The sequence below is a fragment of the Enoplosus armatus genome, chromosome 7, assembly GCF_043641665.1.
Source record: "Enoplosus armatus isolate fEnoArm2 chromosome 7, fEnoArm2.hap1, whole genome shotgun sequence".
Classification (NCBI taxonomy): domain Eukaryota; kingdom Metazoa; phylum Chordata; class Actinopteri; order Centrarchiformes; family Enoplosidae; genus Enoplosus; species Enoplosus armatus.
In genome coordinates, this window is record NC_092186.1 from 3487296 (window position 1) to 3506765 (window position 19470).

A 19470-nucleotide genomic window follows, 5' to 3' on the forward strand; every position below is an offset into this window, starting at 1 on the left:
TAATTTATAGCTAATGTTTGCTGTCTGCTTTCTTTTTCTTCTTTGCTGTCTCATCATTCTACACACTTCCTCACCCTCCTCCCCAGGGTTATTTTGCAGAGCTGGATAACTCGGAGCTCAGCCACCTCATCCCCCCGTCTCTGGAGAACAAAAGGGATGTGCTGTTTGGCAACCTGCCAGAGATATATGAATTTCACAACAGGTAGGTGGAGTGCATTTTGTACACTGCCCTTCTTTATACTCTACAGGATCATGAAACACTGACATCAACCAGGCTGACCACAGGAGACCTGTCATATAGAGGACTGTGAAACCACTCCACACTAGATTAGGGACAGAGCCATGTTTTTCCCCTTAAAGTGACAGCAGAAGGGTTGTATCACTGTCTGAAGCCCTCTTGTCATCAGAGATCTGGTAATTATTTTGATGAACCTTCATCAATTTACTTATCGGCTTTTACTCATGCTGAATTAAAGGACATTTTTAATTAATCAAAAATCTTTTTTTGGCCTGAAGAAGTTCTGAATTCATTTGTACAAAACTCTGTGGAACAGCTGGTCACAGAGTGAGCTCATCTTTTCCCAGTGATTGGCCAAAAGGTTTAGCTATGCACTCTGAGCATGGATGGATTACTGAGTGGGCCTGCAGCCAGTATGAAGTATGTTTTTCCTTCATATTAAAACTGAGCCTAATACTGAGGTTACAACATCATTTCATTAAAATACAGTAAAATTAGTAAAGAAATTTAAATCAGAACAACACAAACAGAACCTGCATCTCAGACATATAATATTTTGACAGACGTTAGACAGCCTCTCTCTCTCGGTGCAGTCTGAACAGATGAGTTTTCAATCTGCGACGGATGATGTTTCCCTTTTCTTATTTAAGTTTGAAACATTTATGACTGTTTTTTTTTTACATATGGCCTTTATTTGGAATAATTATGCTCGTAAAAGGAAAGCAGTACATTAGCTGCAAAGATTTTTGATTTGCCTTCCACTCTTGTCTTCCTGCTCACTGCCACATCAGTCGATCCAGTCTGTCTTCCAGCTTCTCTGTTTGCTGAAGGCAGTCACACACACACACACACACACACACACACACACACACATCAACTGGTTTAGTGAGTTCTCTGTCCTCCTAGAAATCATTAAGACTAAGACGTTTTATTTAAATAGTGGGAGGAACAACAAATAAAGCCAAGACAGTGCATCTTGGTGACTTTCCAGCTGAAGTCGCATGATCTCCCCGCAGTTGAAAGCAAACTTTAAGTCTCACATCGACAGGTTCAGTGTCACTTTAGAGCAGGAGGGTACCTCACCACATCAGGAGAGATGTCCAGTCAATCTTTCCATAACGGTGACTCCAGCTTTAACTGTTGCACCTTTTTACGGGATGTATTCATCCTTTTAATTTTTAGTCATAAATAGGAGGAAGCAATACTTTAAACGAATTAGTTCTCTGATATGAGACACTTTTCATACTATATCTTATTTCACCTTTGCTCTAGCGGCAGTGTTAGTACTTGTTTCTCGATGACCACCATGACTGCTGTCTGTGTGGGATGTGTCCAGACTGCAGAGTAATCACTTTAGAGTTGTTGTTGTTGTTTAACAAGGAGGATGGAGAGAGGTCGTCACAAGAAAAACAAAGTGACCTCTTAGGGGGGAAAAAATCCCACTTACTCAGGGGATGTAGCCATTCAAATAGTTGTGGATTTATGTGCCAAGGTTTTGAGATACTTGTGTGTTTTAAGATGACTACAATGAAAGTGATTGAGAGTAGTTGTTGAAAACAAGTATACGCTGTATAAGGGTGCACTTGGTGGCTACATACATAATATAATGCTAAAAGACTGAGGCTGTAGCTGTTTTTTGTCCCAGGTAAAAAGTCAGCATCCTCACCAGTTAATGGTCTATGTAGAGCTAGTTTTTAGCTTTTATTGTACAGTATTATCAATAATAATTTCATTAAAATGTCATTTGTTTTAATATAATCCTGTTTGGATGCTTACTATAGAAAAAAACAATTAGATTTAAGCTTTATTGTTATTTATTGTTGTTAAGGCTTTGAGGATGAGGACAAACTGATAATGGGAATGCTGTCCTGGCTAAGGAGACTGGAAACTGTTCCAGTCCTGAGAGGGAATATTTCTAACATAACCTGTAATCCAGAAACATAATGTAGGTAGCCATGCTGCGTGGCCTTGGCAGTTACACCAGGTTATTATTGGAGGTAGTAAGCTACTCATCTTTACATGCTAACATTTTCAGTCTACATTTGAGCAGGCGAACACACTATTTAATCCATTCTTTACAAATTTGTTCTGTGTGTGTGGATCAGAGAGACCGGCCATCCCACTTATGACCCAAGCACACCACTCCAGCAGGCTTGACAGATCTGTTAAGCCTAGTTTTGGCTGCTTAGCTTTGACTGGACATTTGCTGTTCGAGCGAGCAATTTAGTTAACAGTCAATTTGTGCTCACAAACTGGATTTCATCCACTTTGCCCTTATAAAGATTCATGGGGACAGTGTATAACAAACAATCAAGTTTTGTAGACAGCAATACTTTTGTGCAGCCAGCATGTGGACACATTTGCGCTGTAGAGCACCGATGTGTGTTTACTTCCTCAAATTGTAGCTCCACCCTGTAAATACCTGTATTTAACCACAGCATGTGTGCTTGTGCTGCACGTACAAACAAAAGTGTCTGTGCCGACAAGATAATTGTTCAAAGCAACTGTCACCAAGCAGAACAACTCAGAGACATCACAGGCGTCCCATGCAGATTACAGACTGCCTGAAGGCCTGAACCAAAGAGTTGTTCCTCCTTTATCTTCATCCTCTCTCTTTCTTACACTTCCTCTCTCTCTCTCTCTCTCTCTCTCTCTCTCTCCCAGTCTACTTGTTAACACTTCCTCTCATCTCTTTGTACAGTAACTGCTAAGAGTCTTAGGTGGAGCCATCCTTAGACGGCCTGGGATTCTTTCCACATCTTTGGACTCCTTGGTTTTTGCATTTCATAAACGAATTAGCCGAGATCCCAATTATTGTGCGCCATCTGCTTTAAAGGAGTACTCCAGCTATTTAGTATGACACTTCCATTAAGTTGTGAGACTTCAGAGAGACAGATTATAAAAGAATGGTGAAAATCGAAGAGGCCGAAATATCCTCACTTTTAGTCACTACTACTTTTAGCCCACAACTTTCAAACACCTCAAGTTTGTAATTCGGACTTTTCTGTGAATGCTCTGTGGTCTCCGGGTCCAGGCTGAGATTATCTTGATGACATTGTCAGAGTTATTTTCTCAGACTTGATGAAGGTCCTTCAGAGCCACAGAAGACATTGTACAACTGTAGTAGTTCTGTTCATGACGAGTAAACCAACCTTCATGTGTAAAATTAAATAAAATCATTTCAACAGGTATTTTCACAGGGTGGCTATATTTCATTTGAAATGATATAAACAACAGCACTCTGAATTGGTGTTTGGAGCAACTGACACATCAATATTTTATGTGTTTTATGACGAGTGAAGTTGGAATCCAACTTACCCAAAATCCAAATGAATGACTACAGCAACTGCACTGAAGGAATGTCCGACTTGTTGAAGCTAAAAACTGCTTACAGACGTCCGTTTAATGGGTTAGTCACTTAATGCATTAGGTCATTTGGCTTCCAGCTCATCATTGTGTTGTGTTCTTCTTCTGTTTGTTCATAAATGACCTGCAGCACATTCCTGAGGGAGCTGGAGAACTGTGCAGAGAAACCAGAGCTGGTGGGAACCGGTTTTCTGAAAAGGGTGAGTAGCATAGACACAGTGGCGGAAAGTAACTAAGTACATTCACCCAAGTACTGCACTTAAGTATAATTTACAGGTGCTTCTGTTTCTGTTTAGTTAGTTTACACTTTTACTCCACTACATTTTAGAGTGAAATATTATATTTAGTATTTAAAATATGTTTTACTGATAATTCTTCTGTACTTTCACTTGCAGTATTTACATGTAGATTATTTTATAGTGTAATTTTACTACTTTTTCTCAAGTAAAGGATCTGAAAATGTCTTACATCACATCTGAGAGACTAAGTTGAGTATGTGCATTCATGTGTATACAATGCTATGCAATATGTATGTAGTACACTCAGTGACCACACCTGTAAAATGTAATGCAATCCAATCCAATAGTTCACCCATAGTGTTCAGTTTTAATTGAAACTATCAGAAAGGTGTTAAATGAACTATATATTTATTACTGAGGTTGTAGTTTACAGTAGTGTTGAACTGGGCTGCATTATATTAGGAGGTCTTTCTAATGTTTTGCCCACCCCATTTACAAACATGAGGGGGGGAGAATATTAGAAATACCTTTCAATGTAATGAAAACAAACAACAAACTGCAATACAATAACAATAAACATATAGTTAAATGAATACCGGCCTGACAGTGTGACTGAACTGAACATTATTGTCTTCGTGAAGGTAGAATTGATGGTTGAGCCGTTGTATTGGATTGCATTAGATTTTACAGGTGTACTGTGTCTAATAAAGTGGCCAGGGAGTGTATATTACAAGAAGGATAAGAATATACAACACCATCTCCTTAAGATGACATTAACCACAATGCCCAACATTATGTCCCGCCTGCCTTCCTGTTTCACTTGGAAATAGGTCACGATATGGAAGCTAGATAGTCTCAAAATGCCGTTTCATCTCGACTTTAATGGATGGAGCATCATGCTGCTATCTGTGTTGGTGTTCTTTCTCCGTTGGATTGGGTCTATTCAGATCATGTCCGACTTCCAATAGGTTCCTTTTTGGTTGTAGGACTATTTTCTTTTTTATCATTATTCGGGTAGGTTTTCTGTGGGTCCGTTTCAGATAAAAGTGTCAAAGTCCAATCGTTCACAAATCTTCTTGATTTGACAAAATAGAAAATTGCCAGCGACCATAATCCAGGCAGCGGTTACAGTATGTTTCCTCCAACACGTATGGCAGGTTATATATACTGTCTGTCTCGTGATAGTTGGCTCCTTTTAATCAAAGTAACAGAATGAGTAGATGAGGAGACTTACAAGCATTTCATATTCCAGCAACAGCTGAAACTGACCAGAAACTGTCAAGAGATTATTTAAGGTCCTCTCTTCACTCAGACATGCCTCATTGTGTTGTCAGAAAGAAGAGCTTCAGGTGTATGAGAAGTACTGTCAGAACAAACCCCGCTCTGAAGTCCTCTGGAGACAGTGTGGAGACAGCCTCTTCTTTCAGGTAACACACACACACACACACACAATTTCAGGAGACAACAACAATTTCTAGCTGCATTACCTAACTTTCCTTATTTCGGCCCCCATATACAGTAGCATCAAACTGTAACGTAACTGTGTAAGATATGGTGAGTTAAATATTTAACACTAAGTTAAGTAGGTCAAGCGTGTGTCCCCTCCTGATGGAGAATGTTTGGTGTTTGTGACAACAGGAATGCCAGAAGAAACTGGACCACAAACTGTCTCTGGATGCCTACCTGCTGAAGCCTGTCCAGAGGATCACCAAGTACCAACTCATGCTCAAGGTAACTACCTTACCTTTTTTTTTTTTTCTTTGGGCAGGGATGGGGTGACGGTACATGTAATCATTCTGAACCGTTCGGTATTTTGCATCAAGTCCCACCTTACTGTGCTGTAATTGGCTAGCTTGTTACTTTGACGCATCCTTGCAGTCAGATTGTAGCTCCGCTGGTTTTTCTGTTGAATTTTGGCCACACTTGGATTGACTTTTGCCACTTCAAATCACAGCTAAAGTTATCTCATGACACTTTACTTTACATACGGTGTATATAGATAACTGCCCAATCTGGGAAATCTTATTGAACTGCTTGCTAAATGGAACTTTGTCGCTGCCAATCGTGTGAATATTTTTGTATAGAAAGTGTTGAGTCACACTTTTTGCAGTACCTACGTTTCCTGAAGGCAACGTGATTGAGGAAGGTCCTTAGCCGTATTTGTTGTGCTCATGAGCCCACGACCCGCTCAGCTGATGCCATGCCCCCCCCCCCCCCCCCCCCCCCCACACACCAGATCAATGGCAAAAGTCTGGAACTGAAAAAATATGATCTGAAAGTGAAAAAAAATAGGATTCATCATGATAAGTTCAATTCCGACCCAGGTCCCTTTGCTGCATGTGATCCCCCCTCTATCTCCCACCTTTCCTCTCTCTTTATCACTGTCCAGCAAAGGCAAAAAGACCCCCCAAAAAAGAATCTTTAAAAAACGTTTATAATTCAAATGTTTTATAATTAATGCAGGGGACATCTTCTCCCTCATGTATTGTATATTGTACATCCTTTGATTGTTCACACACCTGACAATGCTTCCTTTTGTTGCTGCTGGCTGAGGCTTGGAATGATACAAGGACTTTATGAGGTTAACCATTACCTCCACCAAATACACACACACACACACACACGCACATTAAAATGCTGTCAGCTGTATGACTCTTGCTGTCTGCTTGCTTGCTTGTTTGATTTGACTTCAATTTTGTTGGACTAATATGTCAGTACATTAATAATAGGGCATTATTTTGTGCAATTATCTGGATAATTAGTTCAGCCTGCTCCACGTAATCCCCCACAGGAGCTCTTTTTTTGAGGCTGAAGCCACAATGAGGCTTTAGTCTTTCACCATGGGGCCCAGAGTTATAAACGTCTACTGCTACGCTCCTCATGTTGGAGTGTAGAGGTGAAACACCCAATCTGTAACTAATCTGCAGATTTCAGCTCCAAGCTCTGAAGTAATTGAAACGTTTTAAGCACGTCCTACAACTCGCTGTTACAGAATATACAATTTGTGAGTATACAAGTGTTACGCCCCACCCTTAGGTCCACCACTGACCCAACCAACCACAGAGTAAACACCTTTAAAACAACCAAACCTGGCACAGGAGCTTCACAGCACTTTGTTCCCAGGCCAGGTGAGAAATAAAGATGTAGCACACCAGAGGCCCATACATCATGGTGACTGCACACCTAACTTACTCCGGAGCAGGTTGTGTTCGAGATCACCGATAAACTCGTATAAAAGCACCGCCTACTGACCAATCAAATCTCTTGGAAAATGGCAACCAATCATAGAAGATCCTGTGGAGCTCAGTGCGGATTGTTTCCCTTTTATCCTCTCTATCCTTATTCAATCTTTCTGACCCCTGTTCGCCTGACTGTCTTCCAGGAGATGCTAAAATGCAGTAAGGGTGAGGGGACAGCAGAGTTGGAGGAGGCTTTAGCAACCATGCTGGACATCATCAAGTCTGTCAACGACTCCATGCACCAGATAGCCATCACTGGCTTTGAGGTCAGTATGTAGAATGAATTCATCATCAGCATCATCATCATCATCATCATCATGTACAGTACACTAAACACTAGAACGCAAATCAGGCACACAACACTCAGCGTGAGGCTCCCCAAGTATCCCACAGAGGGATAACAGTCCAAGATATATTTTGTTGATTTTATTTTCAGTTTTGTCTATTAAAACTTCTTTGTTGCAGAATTTTCTTTGTAGCTACCAGTATGTGATTTTTGTGATCGTATGAACATCTTTTGGAGCATTTGCTGTCTTTCAAATGGAAACACAGTCTTGTTGCGTCAGATATTCTTAAAAATGTACCTATAGTTCCCTGTAGCCCTTGAAAACACAGAACAAGTCTGTCCACAGCTAAAACTCAGATCCAGATTATTTATTAACTAAATCCTCTCAGGGGTGAGCCACCATTCTTAAGAAGGTCAGGGCGTCGAAACCGTACTTGGTTAATAAATCATCAAAAGGTGAGGGGTAGTTGAGGAAGTTGCGTGGATGTGTGTGTTTTAAGAAAGACTTAGCGATGTATGTCATGGTATGGATCTGCTTGGTTACACAGTCTGCGATCATGGGATCAAAGTCTGCTTATCACACATGATTGATTTGACCGACAAGTCAATTTAGAGCTTTGGGCCAAATGACGATCCTCAGCTCAATCTGTTCGAACAGATTATACGATACACAACAAGTCCTCCAAATTACATTTTATTCTAATGAAATAGCCGCAAGTAACGTTAGCTAATGTAATGTTAACTTCCTAACTTAGATGAGTCGACTACCCATACAGCTACTGTAGCTAACGTTGTGTGGCATTCAACACGCTTAGTTATTTTTAGCATGATGGCTTTGACCACGGATAACAGCGCTGGGCTACCCCACGATTGAATTGTGGCAAATTCAATCATGGGGTAGCCCAGCTGTGAAGCTGTGAAATGAAATGCCTCTGTAAAGAAATTAATTTTGACATCACATGCTGAATCCAGGTCCACGCTGTGCAGCTGTCACACTGTCTCTTGATTTGAAAAGCTTACTCTCTGAAAGAAAATGATAGAAAACCTTTTTTTTATGAAACTATATGAAATGTAAATTTTAACATGTTTTTGGGGGAAATTATGTTTGAGAAAAGTAGGGGTCATAAAATCTAGCGCAAGACATTTAGTGTATGTATTCACAACAGCAGATATCGGGCCTCATGCAAGAATATTTTATTACTCCCTAAATGACTTGTTCTGCTCTGTTAGTGGGCAAGTTTCATTCCCAGAAGGTAAAAAGAGAGACCAACAGAGAGAGCTCAGGTTGCTTTAAGTTGTTGATTTTGATCTAAGTTACTAATAAGTTATTTTTGCCCATACTTATGTTCCCTTAACATTAAGTTTTCTTCATTTTGGAACCATAATTAAACTAATTTCAGTCTGATTAAGGCATAATGTTTTTCTATACATGACTTGTCCGGCAGGTCTGGACCACTCGTGAATTTTTTATTCTCTTCAAAAAGTCTATATCAGGCCAATACAATGTTTTGAATATGTATGATACATAGCTATTATATAGCTAATAGCTATAGCCATGGTGCAGGTTGTGAAAGAGTGCATGGAGTGCACTGTACGGTTAATATGCATTTCAGCTTGTAACATTAACAGACAATGGTACAGGTAGCAACATTATACTCAACATACAAAAGAAATATGTACAGAATGCTGTGACTGCAATGAGTCTGACTGTCCTGACTGCTGATTTTTCACAGGGAAACCTGAGTGACCTTGGAAAGCTGCTGATGCAGGGATCGTTTAGTGTGTGGACTGACCACAAGAGAGGCCACAGCAAGGTACAACCCCACACTCCTTTAAAGCACCACACCAGTGTTTTTGCAAGTTTTAGCTCTTTAACTACAAATCATTTTCGCTGAGCATTTGCACCACATTTGTGAGTGTTTTCCCTGCCATTCCAGGCAGCCATTCATTCAACAGAGTCTTTCAGATGTCATGTAGAAAAAAATGAGTATTTATGCTCTAAAACTACTCATTTGTAAGCCGCAAGAATGAAGACAACATAACATTTGATTGGTAACTTTTTGACATACATTAAGGAATGTCAGATAGATAAGAAGATAACAGTGTTGTTCACTTGGCAAAAGGCAAAGTGTATTCATGAGTCTTGGATTTAGTGCAGTTATGTTTAGATTTTGGATGGAGGTATGTTAAAGAGTGTTATCTTTGACATCCCTAAAGCATATGCTAAAGATTGTTATGTTAAGAATGTTAAATAAAACAAAACTAAATAATAAATTAATTTGAGAACCATATTTATTGATTTGTTAATTAGTTATGTATTTCTGCCGGTCACTATTATCATTGTGTGGTAATGCAGTTTGGTTGCAGATTGATTTGAAAAGTCAACACTTAATTTGACACTTATTAACATGAATATTATAATTAGATGGATGTGTGAACTGATAATACAGTATACTGATTACCTGATTTCAGGTGAAGGACCTGGCCAGGTTTAAGCCCATGCAGAGACACCTGTTCCTGTATGACAAGATGCTGCTGTTTTGTAAGAAACGAGAGGAGACGACAGAGGGACACGAGAAGACCCCGTCCTACAGCTTCAAACACTCACTCAAGGTAAGATACACATGGGGGTGTGTGGTCCTTTGTCCAGCTGTCCCTTTTGTTTGTGTCACTCCTAGATTTGTGGTAAAGTGATAAAGACCCCCACTGTTATCTGAAGGTCTATAAAAACTCCCAACTGCTTGTTTTAATGGTGTCTGCAGGCCAAAAGGTTTTAAGTTGAACTTAACTGACTTCAACCTGACTTCACTTGAAATAACTGTTAATGAAAGGGTCCCTGTCGAGTTATTGACCTCTGTGGAGCGCTGTGGAGCTGTGGACCCTGTTTTGTTTATCTTGTAGAGTTAATACTTAATTAAGGCAGCACCAAAAATATGTAGCATACAAATACAAATTGTACAAAATGAAGTAGAGGGCTGAACCTCAGAATCTAACTGGCATTAAGTTTACCTCGGCACGCCCCCCTTTGAAAAAGTGAAAAAGAGAAGTTAATGAATTTAGTCTAAAGGTTGCTCCGGAGTTCTTGACTTGTGCACAGTGACCGTAATACTTCATACACTCAAACCACATAATAATCAAGTTCTTTATGAATGAAAGGTTTATTAAACTGCGGACTGCAAACACACAACTATAACCACAAAACATCCAAATGAATGAATAAATGCAACCATGAATAAATGCGGAGAACACGGTGAAGTAATAAATGCATGAATGAAGCCATGAATACAACGGCAGACAATGAATGCATGATTGCATGATAGGAGGGTCATTTTATACCAGATGACACAGTGAATGATTGTCTTGGAAAGCTGTATCTAATTGTGTAAACATTAAGCCACTAAGTGGATAAGACTTTAAAACTGACCAGTGAAATCACCTGAATGAAGGGAGATCCTACTCCTGAACGTTAAATTAGGTTTAGTAATCTATAGCATCAATGCCACTAAGTAAACTTTCAGCTGGTGGTCCCAATGGAGAAGTCGCTCTGGAGGGAGGGGGAAGGTGTTCCTCGTGTGGGCTAGCTGCCCATCCCACGTGGCGATTCGGTTTGGGATCCAGCTGAGTTCCGGGCGGGTGGTCAACTATCTTCTGGGCCCGTCCAATCCAAAAACATTCCCGGCTGAAGCCCGTTATTAACGACTATACTGTATATAGTTTGATTTTTGAACTGTAGTTGTTAGCAAAGGTTACTCAAATAAGAGGAAATAGTTTGTTTGGGACGATTTTCAGTGGCAGATATTCGTATGTGTAGACATAAGCAGGATTGAGCCAAAATAACCTACGGTGTGTTCATGGTAATGAAGGAACACGTCACTCATTTCAACAGTGTGGCTCTCTTATTGTGTTTTTAATAGTTTTTGGACAACAATGGACGTCTGTGGCACAGAGGAAGAAGATACATCAGGCTTTGTTGGTTTTGTTTTTTCATGGGAATTTCTGACAATACGAAAAATATAGAATATTGCTCGTCTTATCCTTTAATTATTGGGCGAACATTGTGTACTGTATGTTATTTATTTGCCAACTAAAGCTTTGTTCAAACAAATGACCACAAATGAACTGACAGAGAGTAAATCTGGGGTATTGTTCAGCACAGGACTGGTTGGTTCCTGGGTGTCTTGGAAGATAATGAATTATGTTTAGTATTCGATGTGCACTATATTTTACCATGGAAACAGAGGGCGTGAAGTGTGTGTGTTTGGCTGGGGAGTGCCAAGCAAGTGTGTGTGTTTGGGTTGTATTCATTCAGTCATTGCTGATGATACAGTTTTGCTGCATCTCACAGTGTCTGCCCTCCTGTCTCTGTCCAGATGAGCGCTGTGGGGATCACGGAGAACGTCAAAGGCGACAGCAAGAAGTTTGAGGTGTGGTACAACGGCAGAGAGGAGGTTTACATCATTCAGGTATGTTGACGCTGGAGGAACGAGACAAACCTGTCTTCACTTATGTTCAACTTCATCGTCATGCTTTTTAACTTTTAAACAGTGACAGAATGTAACTAATTAGAATTAAATGGACTTCACTAATATCGCTGTTTTTCAACCTTAACGGTTCCCAAAGCGCTTTACAGATCTATCAGATCTGATGGTGACCGGGCTGCCATGCAAGGTGCTGGCCTTGTCGTAGATCCTTCTCAGGAGGCGTTCAGTGATCTGTTCCACAATCCTCCTCTTGGGGGCAGTGTTGCATCACTCAGCACCCCCACTAAACAGTTTCACTCTGAAAAACAGCATTAGTGTTGAGAGGCTTTTGTTGTATATGTTTCTTGATTTATGTGTGTGTGTGTGTGTGTGTGTGTGTGTGTGTGTGTGTGTGTATTCTTCCCCAGGCTCCGTCCATGGATGTGAAAAATATGTGGGTGTCAGAGATTCGTAAAGTTCTTACAGGCCAGCTAGAGGCATGCAGAGGTACACACACACACACACACACACACACACACACACACACACATGCACTTGAGAATATCTCCTTCTTTATGTATTTCATAAGAACTTACTTCACTTCCAACTTGCAGCTGAAGGACAGGCACTATATGAATCTATTCATACATCTAACATCATACTGACATACGTACATGTTGTTTGTATCTCTAACCACACATCCTGTGTCCAGACGTTTTCCTATACTGTACGTTTCATGTAATTATCAGTCACACGTTTATAAAACCTTTTCAGTTTGTTTTTCTGTTACATTTTCCCCACGCTATGGCTCTATCATTATTTCCTGCTCCAACAACTCAATTTCTTTCTTCCTTTATCATTAAAATGTTCTTGTCAACACCCGTATCTATCAGCACATCTTGGAGTCATCCTTTGCTGCAATCTGGAGATAGGCCCGTCATTCTCGACTGCCAAGTCAGGGAAATGTCCTCTGTCTGATACTGTCTGTGAACTGCAGACAGAGACATTGCAACATACGAACATGATGACAGTCTGTTTAGGATTTTTGTAGTTGTTAGAAAGACAACTACAAAAACTTTTGAAGTCCACAGTCGTCTCTTTGGTCTTCTTGGTGTAGAGGGCCAGGTTGTTGTCGCCTCCAGGTGCTGGACCTCCTCCCTGTACGCTGAGGTCAGCCACCGTTGATAATGGCATTAGAACCATGTCCAAGTGTGCAGTCGTAGGTGAAGCGGGAGTAGATGTTCACTGTTCACTAACATTTTAGAGATTAATCAATTTATCGATGAATGAGAAAAATAATCAAACTATCGAATGATTTTCATCGTCGATTAATGTATAAATACTTGCAGCCCGAGTGTAAAGATAGTGCATAAACACCCTAATGTGTATATGCACTTACACACAGCAACACACACCTTCCTCTGTGTCCCCTCGCTCTCCCTGTGTGTTTCTACCTCTCTCGGCCCTCTTTGTACCAGTAAACATCAGTCCGACTCTGTGGTCCTGACCGACTGAAAACCAGCCTCTGAGAGCCACACACTCTACCTGTGAGTGTGTGTGTGTGTGTGTGAGCAGACTGACTAATAACACAGCTGCCCTGTCATGAAACCTGGAGAGCAGAGGCTGTAGCAGGCTCTGAGTCCAGTGTGGTCCAGAGTGTGTGAGGGAGAGTGATTTGCTCCTCTGACTCCAAGTGAGGAGGGTGGAGAGAAGACGGACAGAGGGAGAGGGAATGAAATGGGTCTGGGAAAAGGAGAGGGAGGAGATTGAAATTGATGGGGAGAGAAGAGAGGAGGGTGATGGAATGATTGGTGGAGGGAGACAAAGAGACAGACAGAGAGAGAGAGAGAAGAGAGATTTTGGAGAGTCGATATGAAGAGTGAGGGGCAGCACAGAGGGAATGAAGAGAGGTTTGAAGGGATGAAAGGAGGGACGGACTGTGTGCTGGAGAGAGAGAGAGAGAGAGAGAGAGAGATAGCATGAATGTGATGAGAAAGAGAAAGGAGGAAGAGATTAAATCTAATGTGAGGGATGTGTAAAGTAAAATACAGATAGAATCCTCATTCAAAAGGACAGACAGCTGTTATAACAGAGCAGCGTCAGTCGTATAAAAGCAACACCTACTGACCAATCAGTTCTCTTGGAAAGTGGCATCGCCGATCATAGAAGATCCTGTGGAGCTCGGTGGATCGTGAGAGCGTCTCTTAAGTCTTTGGCTTTCCCTTACGGTGTTTCATATGAGAGATATAGATTCTGGAGACTGACTGAAGCACTAAAGCCTTGTACTTGTTCTTATAATAGATGACAGTAAGCCTACTCACTGCTTTGAATTGCTTTTATATATTTTTTTTATTTACTCCCAAGTCCGTTTCAAACACCAGGGTTGCAGCTGACAGAATGAGAAAATTGTCATAAACGCCATGAGAATATATCTAAGCAACACATTCATTTAATGGAATACACAAATGTAATTACAGTCAGATCTCCTCGTGCCCTAATGATGGGGCAGTGATATTAAAAGTGTTGCATTCACACAGTGGTGATTTTTTTGCCAGCTGTCCGTCCTGCATTTGGCAGCTGCAGCTGTGATGCTTTCAGCCTAGATGATGTGTTCAATGTCTTCCTATTTGTTTAATATTATAATTTGCTCTTAGTTTGTAAAATGTGCCGCTCTGCTGCCAGTAGACGTGTCCATGTTTGTGGTTGGTCAGATGCTGCAAACACCGCCCCCTTTTATGTGAACGGGAAACCCGTGGGTTGACTTAAAGAGTTGATAACTACCGTGGTGTGACTGCTTAGCGGGATCGCAGTTGTTAGGCTCAGTGAAGCCAGATAACGAAAAGTATCCTGGGTATGTTGAACCTGCTTCGTAGTACAGGCTTCAGACTTCGATGCCATCCTGTGTCCGTTACTGTGCACAGTGTTACTCCTCGCTGCTACTTTCTGCTAAGGTTCTCCTCTCCGACTGTTGTTGGCTGTGACCAGACGTTATGAATAAAACATTACTAGATCCATGATGAAAAAATATACATCCCTTTGCTGAGTACAAGATTTGAGCATGTGGAATGGCTCCATGCTGAGTCTGCATTTCTGCGACAGGTTCGTTGGTTGCTTGGAACAGGAGGTGACAAGCCAGATCATTCACGGGGCTTGGTATTTCACTTAGGTGAGCTATACATTTGGCCACGGCTGCGCCTCACTATCTGCAGTTGTTTTACTAGATTCTTCTTTAGAGATTTCTTGTCACACAGCAGAATCCTGTGGCAGGCCAGATTTGTTAACGTTGCATTTATGAAGCCTCTTGTTCAGATATGGGTTGATATCTGAAGCTGTATCCCCAGTGACTTTAGTGTTCTGATTTCTTTCTTATGGAGCTGATGCAGCAGTTTGGGAAATTTTGGAAATAACTCAAATATTAGAACGGAAGGAGAGAGAGAAGTGTCAGAGAGGCTTTTTAGTGTAAGAGATTCATCCTGCAACTGATCAGAAAAACAGTGGAGTTAGATCTTTTTGTATACTGCCCAGTACTATCTGTTTACCTCTTTGAATATCTTCATCTGTGTAATGAGGACTCACGTTTGTACTTCTAACTACTATCCTGTCCTGTGTCCTTCATGTTCTGTACGGTGCAGGGCACAGATTCAACAGGACTAGACACCAATATAAGGACACAGGATTACAAACAGGACACAGTAGCCACCTCAAGGCCCTGATTACACTCTAAACTCACTGCATGGGACAGGACATGAAATTAGTGCCCTTGAGCAAGGTACTGAAGCCACAGCTGCTCTGGTGGAGCTGCAGGCTAACAAATCTGACAAGGAGCAGGCAGGGTAATCAGAAGTCCAGGTAATCAGACGAAGGTCCAAACAGGTAGGTCAGACAAAGCAAGGCAAACACATGAGGCAATCTGGCAGGGAGTTAATGAAACTGGACCAGTATAAATACTGAAGGACTGAATTTCTTTTCCCCCTCTTATGTCCTCCGGCTGCTCTGCCTCAACTCTTTGTGAGTTATGTTTTTTCCAGATGGACAGGTAGCTTTACTTGTTGCCAAAGTAACCGCAACGTCAGGTAACGTTAACAGGACCGCTACCTGCACAGCTAACTTAGCTAACTTGCTATTGGCAGCTACAGTTTGCAGCAGTTAGCTCTGAAGACAGTGGAGCTGGTAGTTGATTAAAGGAAGAACCCAATCTCACCACATCCAAATCATTTCTGTAACCGTCACTGTGGAGGGCACTAAAGATGCTGTTGTTTGATGAACAGTAATGTAAATGTAATGTCTCTCTTGTGTCCACAGAAGCCAGTCAGCTCAACATCTTTGGGCCCCCCATGAGGTGAGCCACCAACTTCATCTCACACACTACAAAGTGACTGAATCTTCTCAACACAAAAAAAGCTAAAATAAGAGTTAGAAAATGTATCACCTACCACAATACAGATGGGGAACATGAGGATAGTGGGAAATTAAGTTAACTAGACAATCTGCTAGACATTCAGCTATTTCATTGACTTACACCGATTTTACCTGTCCCTCTACTCCAATAGGAATGTGCGTAAGATGGTGCTGAGACAGTCTGATTCCTCGAGTCCAGAGTCAGGCTTCAGGAGGACCAACCCCAGCCCTAATATGAGGCAGAAGAAAGGTGAGAGGTCACTTGTTATCTTAGAAAAGACTCCAAAGTAAACTCTAGAAATTATTATTTTTTGTCCTGCAAAAGCAAACATCTCCTATTACCTTCTGGAGTAAGTGAAATAAACTGCAGATGGGAAATGAAGTGTGAACCCTTTAGGTTCCCCGAATCAGAATCAGCTTTTTTGGCCTAGCATGTGTACACGTACAAGGAATCCGACTTTGGTTGCTCTCAATGTACTTACACACAGTCCCAAGAACAAATTGCAGGAATATAGAAATAGACATACAGCTAAAAAAACAAGGACAATAAAGCTGAACAAACATAGAACTATTATAGCAAAAATAAGTGTGTATATAAATATATGTAATAAGAAACAATGACCAACAACATATAGTGTTTATGAAAATAGTGCAAAGGAATATAAATATATCTAAATATTAATATTTAATATTTCAATTACTTTATATACATGAAGTGGGTGGTTATGTACAGTATATGTAAATTATGTATGTATACATGTATATATACAGTAAATATATGCTGATATGTACATGTTAAAGCACAGTGTGTATTTTAAACTGTAAGTATATGATTTATGATTTGTAGGTTAGTGGATGTTTTAGTGTTACTGGGTGATGTTGGCTCATCAAACCTACAGTAAAAGACATTCAGGCCGTCGGGCGGGTGACGGTTCTCCACAGTGTGGGGGTTGGGTTCCTGTAGCTGGTGATGTCCTGCAGGCCTCTCCACACTGACGCTTGTCAGCGTGTTTGCGGCCTGGTTGTACAGGATTCTGTCCTCGCTGCTGTAGACCTCCTCTTTGGCCTGACACAGCTGCCTGAGTTTAGCTGTAAACCAGGGTTTGCTGTTGTATGTGAGTTCATGTACTGTAGGTCTGTGGCTGCAGCCTCAGTCAAAGCAGGCTTTTAATTCCAGCTTTGCCTTGTTGGTCCATATACTCACAGCCTTGACCACAGGCTTCGCAGATTTTAGTTTCTGCCTGTAAGGGATGAACCCGACAGTGATCAGAGAGTCCCAAAGCTGCATGGGGGACAGAGCGATAGGCGTCCTTTGATGTGGTGTAGCAATGGTCCAGTGTGTTTTTATCCTTGGTGGGACACTTAATATGCTGTCTGTATTTTGGAAGTTCATGGCTGATTTTTGGTCTGTTGAAGTCCCCAAGAACAGTGAGCAGGGAGTCTGGATGTTTGTGCTCTTTGGAAGTTATCTAGTCAGCCAGGTGTTGTAGCGCCTCACTAACACAGGCCTGAGGTGGGATAAATTCATGACAACGGTCTCTAAATGAAGAGTGCGTGACTGATATCTGCACACCAACCTTCATTTATGCAGATTGCATCCATTGCTGAGTTTACTGTGGCATCAAAGTGTAAAAATAACAAAAGGCCAGGTGAGACAGTACATGCTCACACACACACCGACACACATACACACACACACAATCTCAAGGCCAGTTATCAACCCTTGCACATACAGCCAGGCCAAAGCATGCAGGGATGCAGAACAGGTACGCTGTCATGCTTGTGAGGAAGCCCTTGGTGTTACTTTCCAGTGAGTGAGAATATCAACAGTCTATCATCATCCCTTCCTATCTATCTATCACTTCCTGCAATACAACCTTGCTTGCTTAAATTCTTAGGCTTGTTTACTTTTTCTTTGATCAGATATTTCCTGATCTAAATGAGGAAACTTTTCTAATTTAAGATTATTACCGATGGCCAATATAAACGATTTAAACACTGACCCGATTTCCTCAATGACAAACTATATCTATTTCAAATCTAACGTGGCTGTTCTGTAGGAACGGATTTCTCAATATGCACAGCTGGGTTGGCTGAGCCAGCTAAACACACCAAATCCTAATATTTTGTATCAATGTCAATACATACACAGACAGGTGCTCCCTCACAGGAAACTGTGTTGGCAAAAAGAGTGACCGCTCAACAGTTACAACAACCTTAAACATAAAGAGCTCTTGTGGAGAAACGAGGTAACAAAACATTGGTGGTGTGGCGATTTGGCTACTTAAAGCCCTGTTTGGCTACGAAGTGGATGAGACTCATGCTCAGAACATATGCTAACAAAGGTCTGGAATACCACAAACTAAGTTCATCATCTCACAACATCATCACCCAATAAAGAATGCAGATTGCAAGTGCACCAGCAATTATACCCATCCACTGGAACAAGCAGCGAGGCAACAAACTGCAACTTTCCTAAATGCTATTTTATAATGCTATTTACACATGTAAGACTTGGTGCGAACACACACAGCAAAAAAAATTTGAATTTTAACTGATGAGCATGACTGACCCTCGGCTCCCTGGCTGTAAACATTTGGAGGATTTATAACAGTTTTTTCTTTTTGTTTTTGTATATTTATTTACTTAAAAAGAGTTTCTCTTTGCAGCTCATATAACATTATGTTTTGAATTTACTAATGGGGAATTCTAAGCTTAAGTGAGTCATTAAGGCCAACAGAAATAGTGACTGTGATTTATAATGCGATGTATATCAATACTGACTGATAAGAAAAATATTTATTGTGATAAAAGTGTTTGCCATTTCGCCTAGCGCCACATTTTAGTTCTTAATTTATCACTGATGCACCGATCAGTTTGGGGTTAAAACATCTACCAAACATACCAAACTAGGGAATCGAAAAAAAAGTATTGTTTTGGAATCAGTACTGAAACGGATCATATTGGCATCAATATCGAACATTTTCAAACGACACTCAAGGCCCGCTCTTTCTCTTCGTCCCCCGCTGCACTAACTCCTGCTCCCTCTTGCTTTCCCTCTCAGTTGATGCTTTGGCCGGCCAATCAGGCCGCTCAGCTGCTAACGCTAGGAAACGCTTCACCTTGCAGGGACTTTCCAACAGGAGGTCTCTTCCAGCAGGTAACAGCACGATGTGACACATGGGGTGCTCGCTTATGCCACCTTCATCGTCATCATCATCATCATCATCATCATCATCATCAC

At 41.1% G+C, this 19470-nt stretch overlaps 1 protein-coding gene across 1 annotated transcript in view; it reads left to right on the plus strand.

The window, feature by feature from the left end:
* The window catches only part of mcf2l2 (MCF.2 cell line derived transforming sequence-like 2), an 82492-nt gene that overhangs the window by 54475 nt on the left and 8547 nt on the right, over positions 1-19470 (plus strand). Inside the window, exons 18-29 of the mRNA XM_070908226.1 lie at positions 87-202; positions 3735-3804; positions 5178-5270; positions 5482-5574; positions 7226-7348; positions 9102-9182; positions 9841-9981; positions 11739-11831; positions 12257-12335; positions 16131-16167; positions 16379-16476; positions 19228-19386. Coding sequence (XP_070764327.1) covers positions 87-202; positions 3735-3804; positions 5178-5270; positions 5482-5574; positions 7226-7348; positions 9102-9182; positions 9841-9981; positions 11739-11831; positions 12257-12335; positions 16131-16167; positions 16379-16476; positions 19228-19386 — 1183 coding nt within the window. The remainder of the gene's footprint in view (positions 1-86; positions 203-3734; positions 3805-5177; positions 5271-5481; positions 5575-7225; positions 7349-9101; positions 9183-9840; positions 9982-11738; positions 11832-12256; positions 12336-16130; positions 16168-16378; positions 16477-19227; positions 19387-19470) is intronic.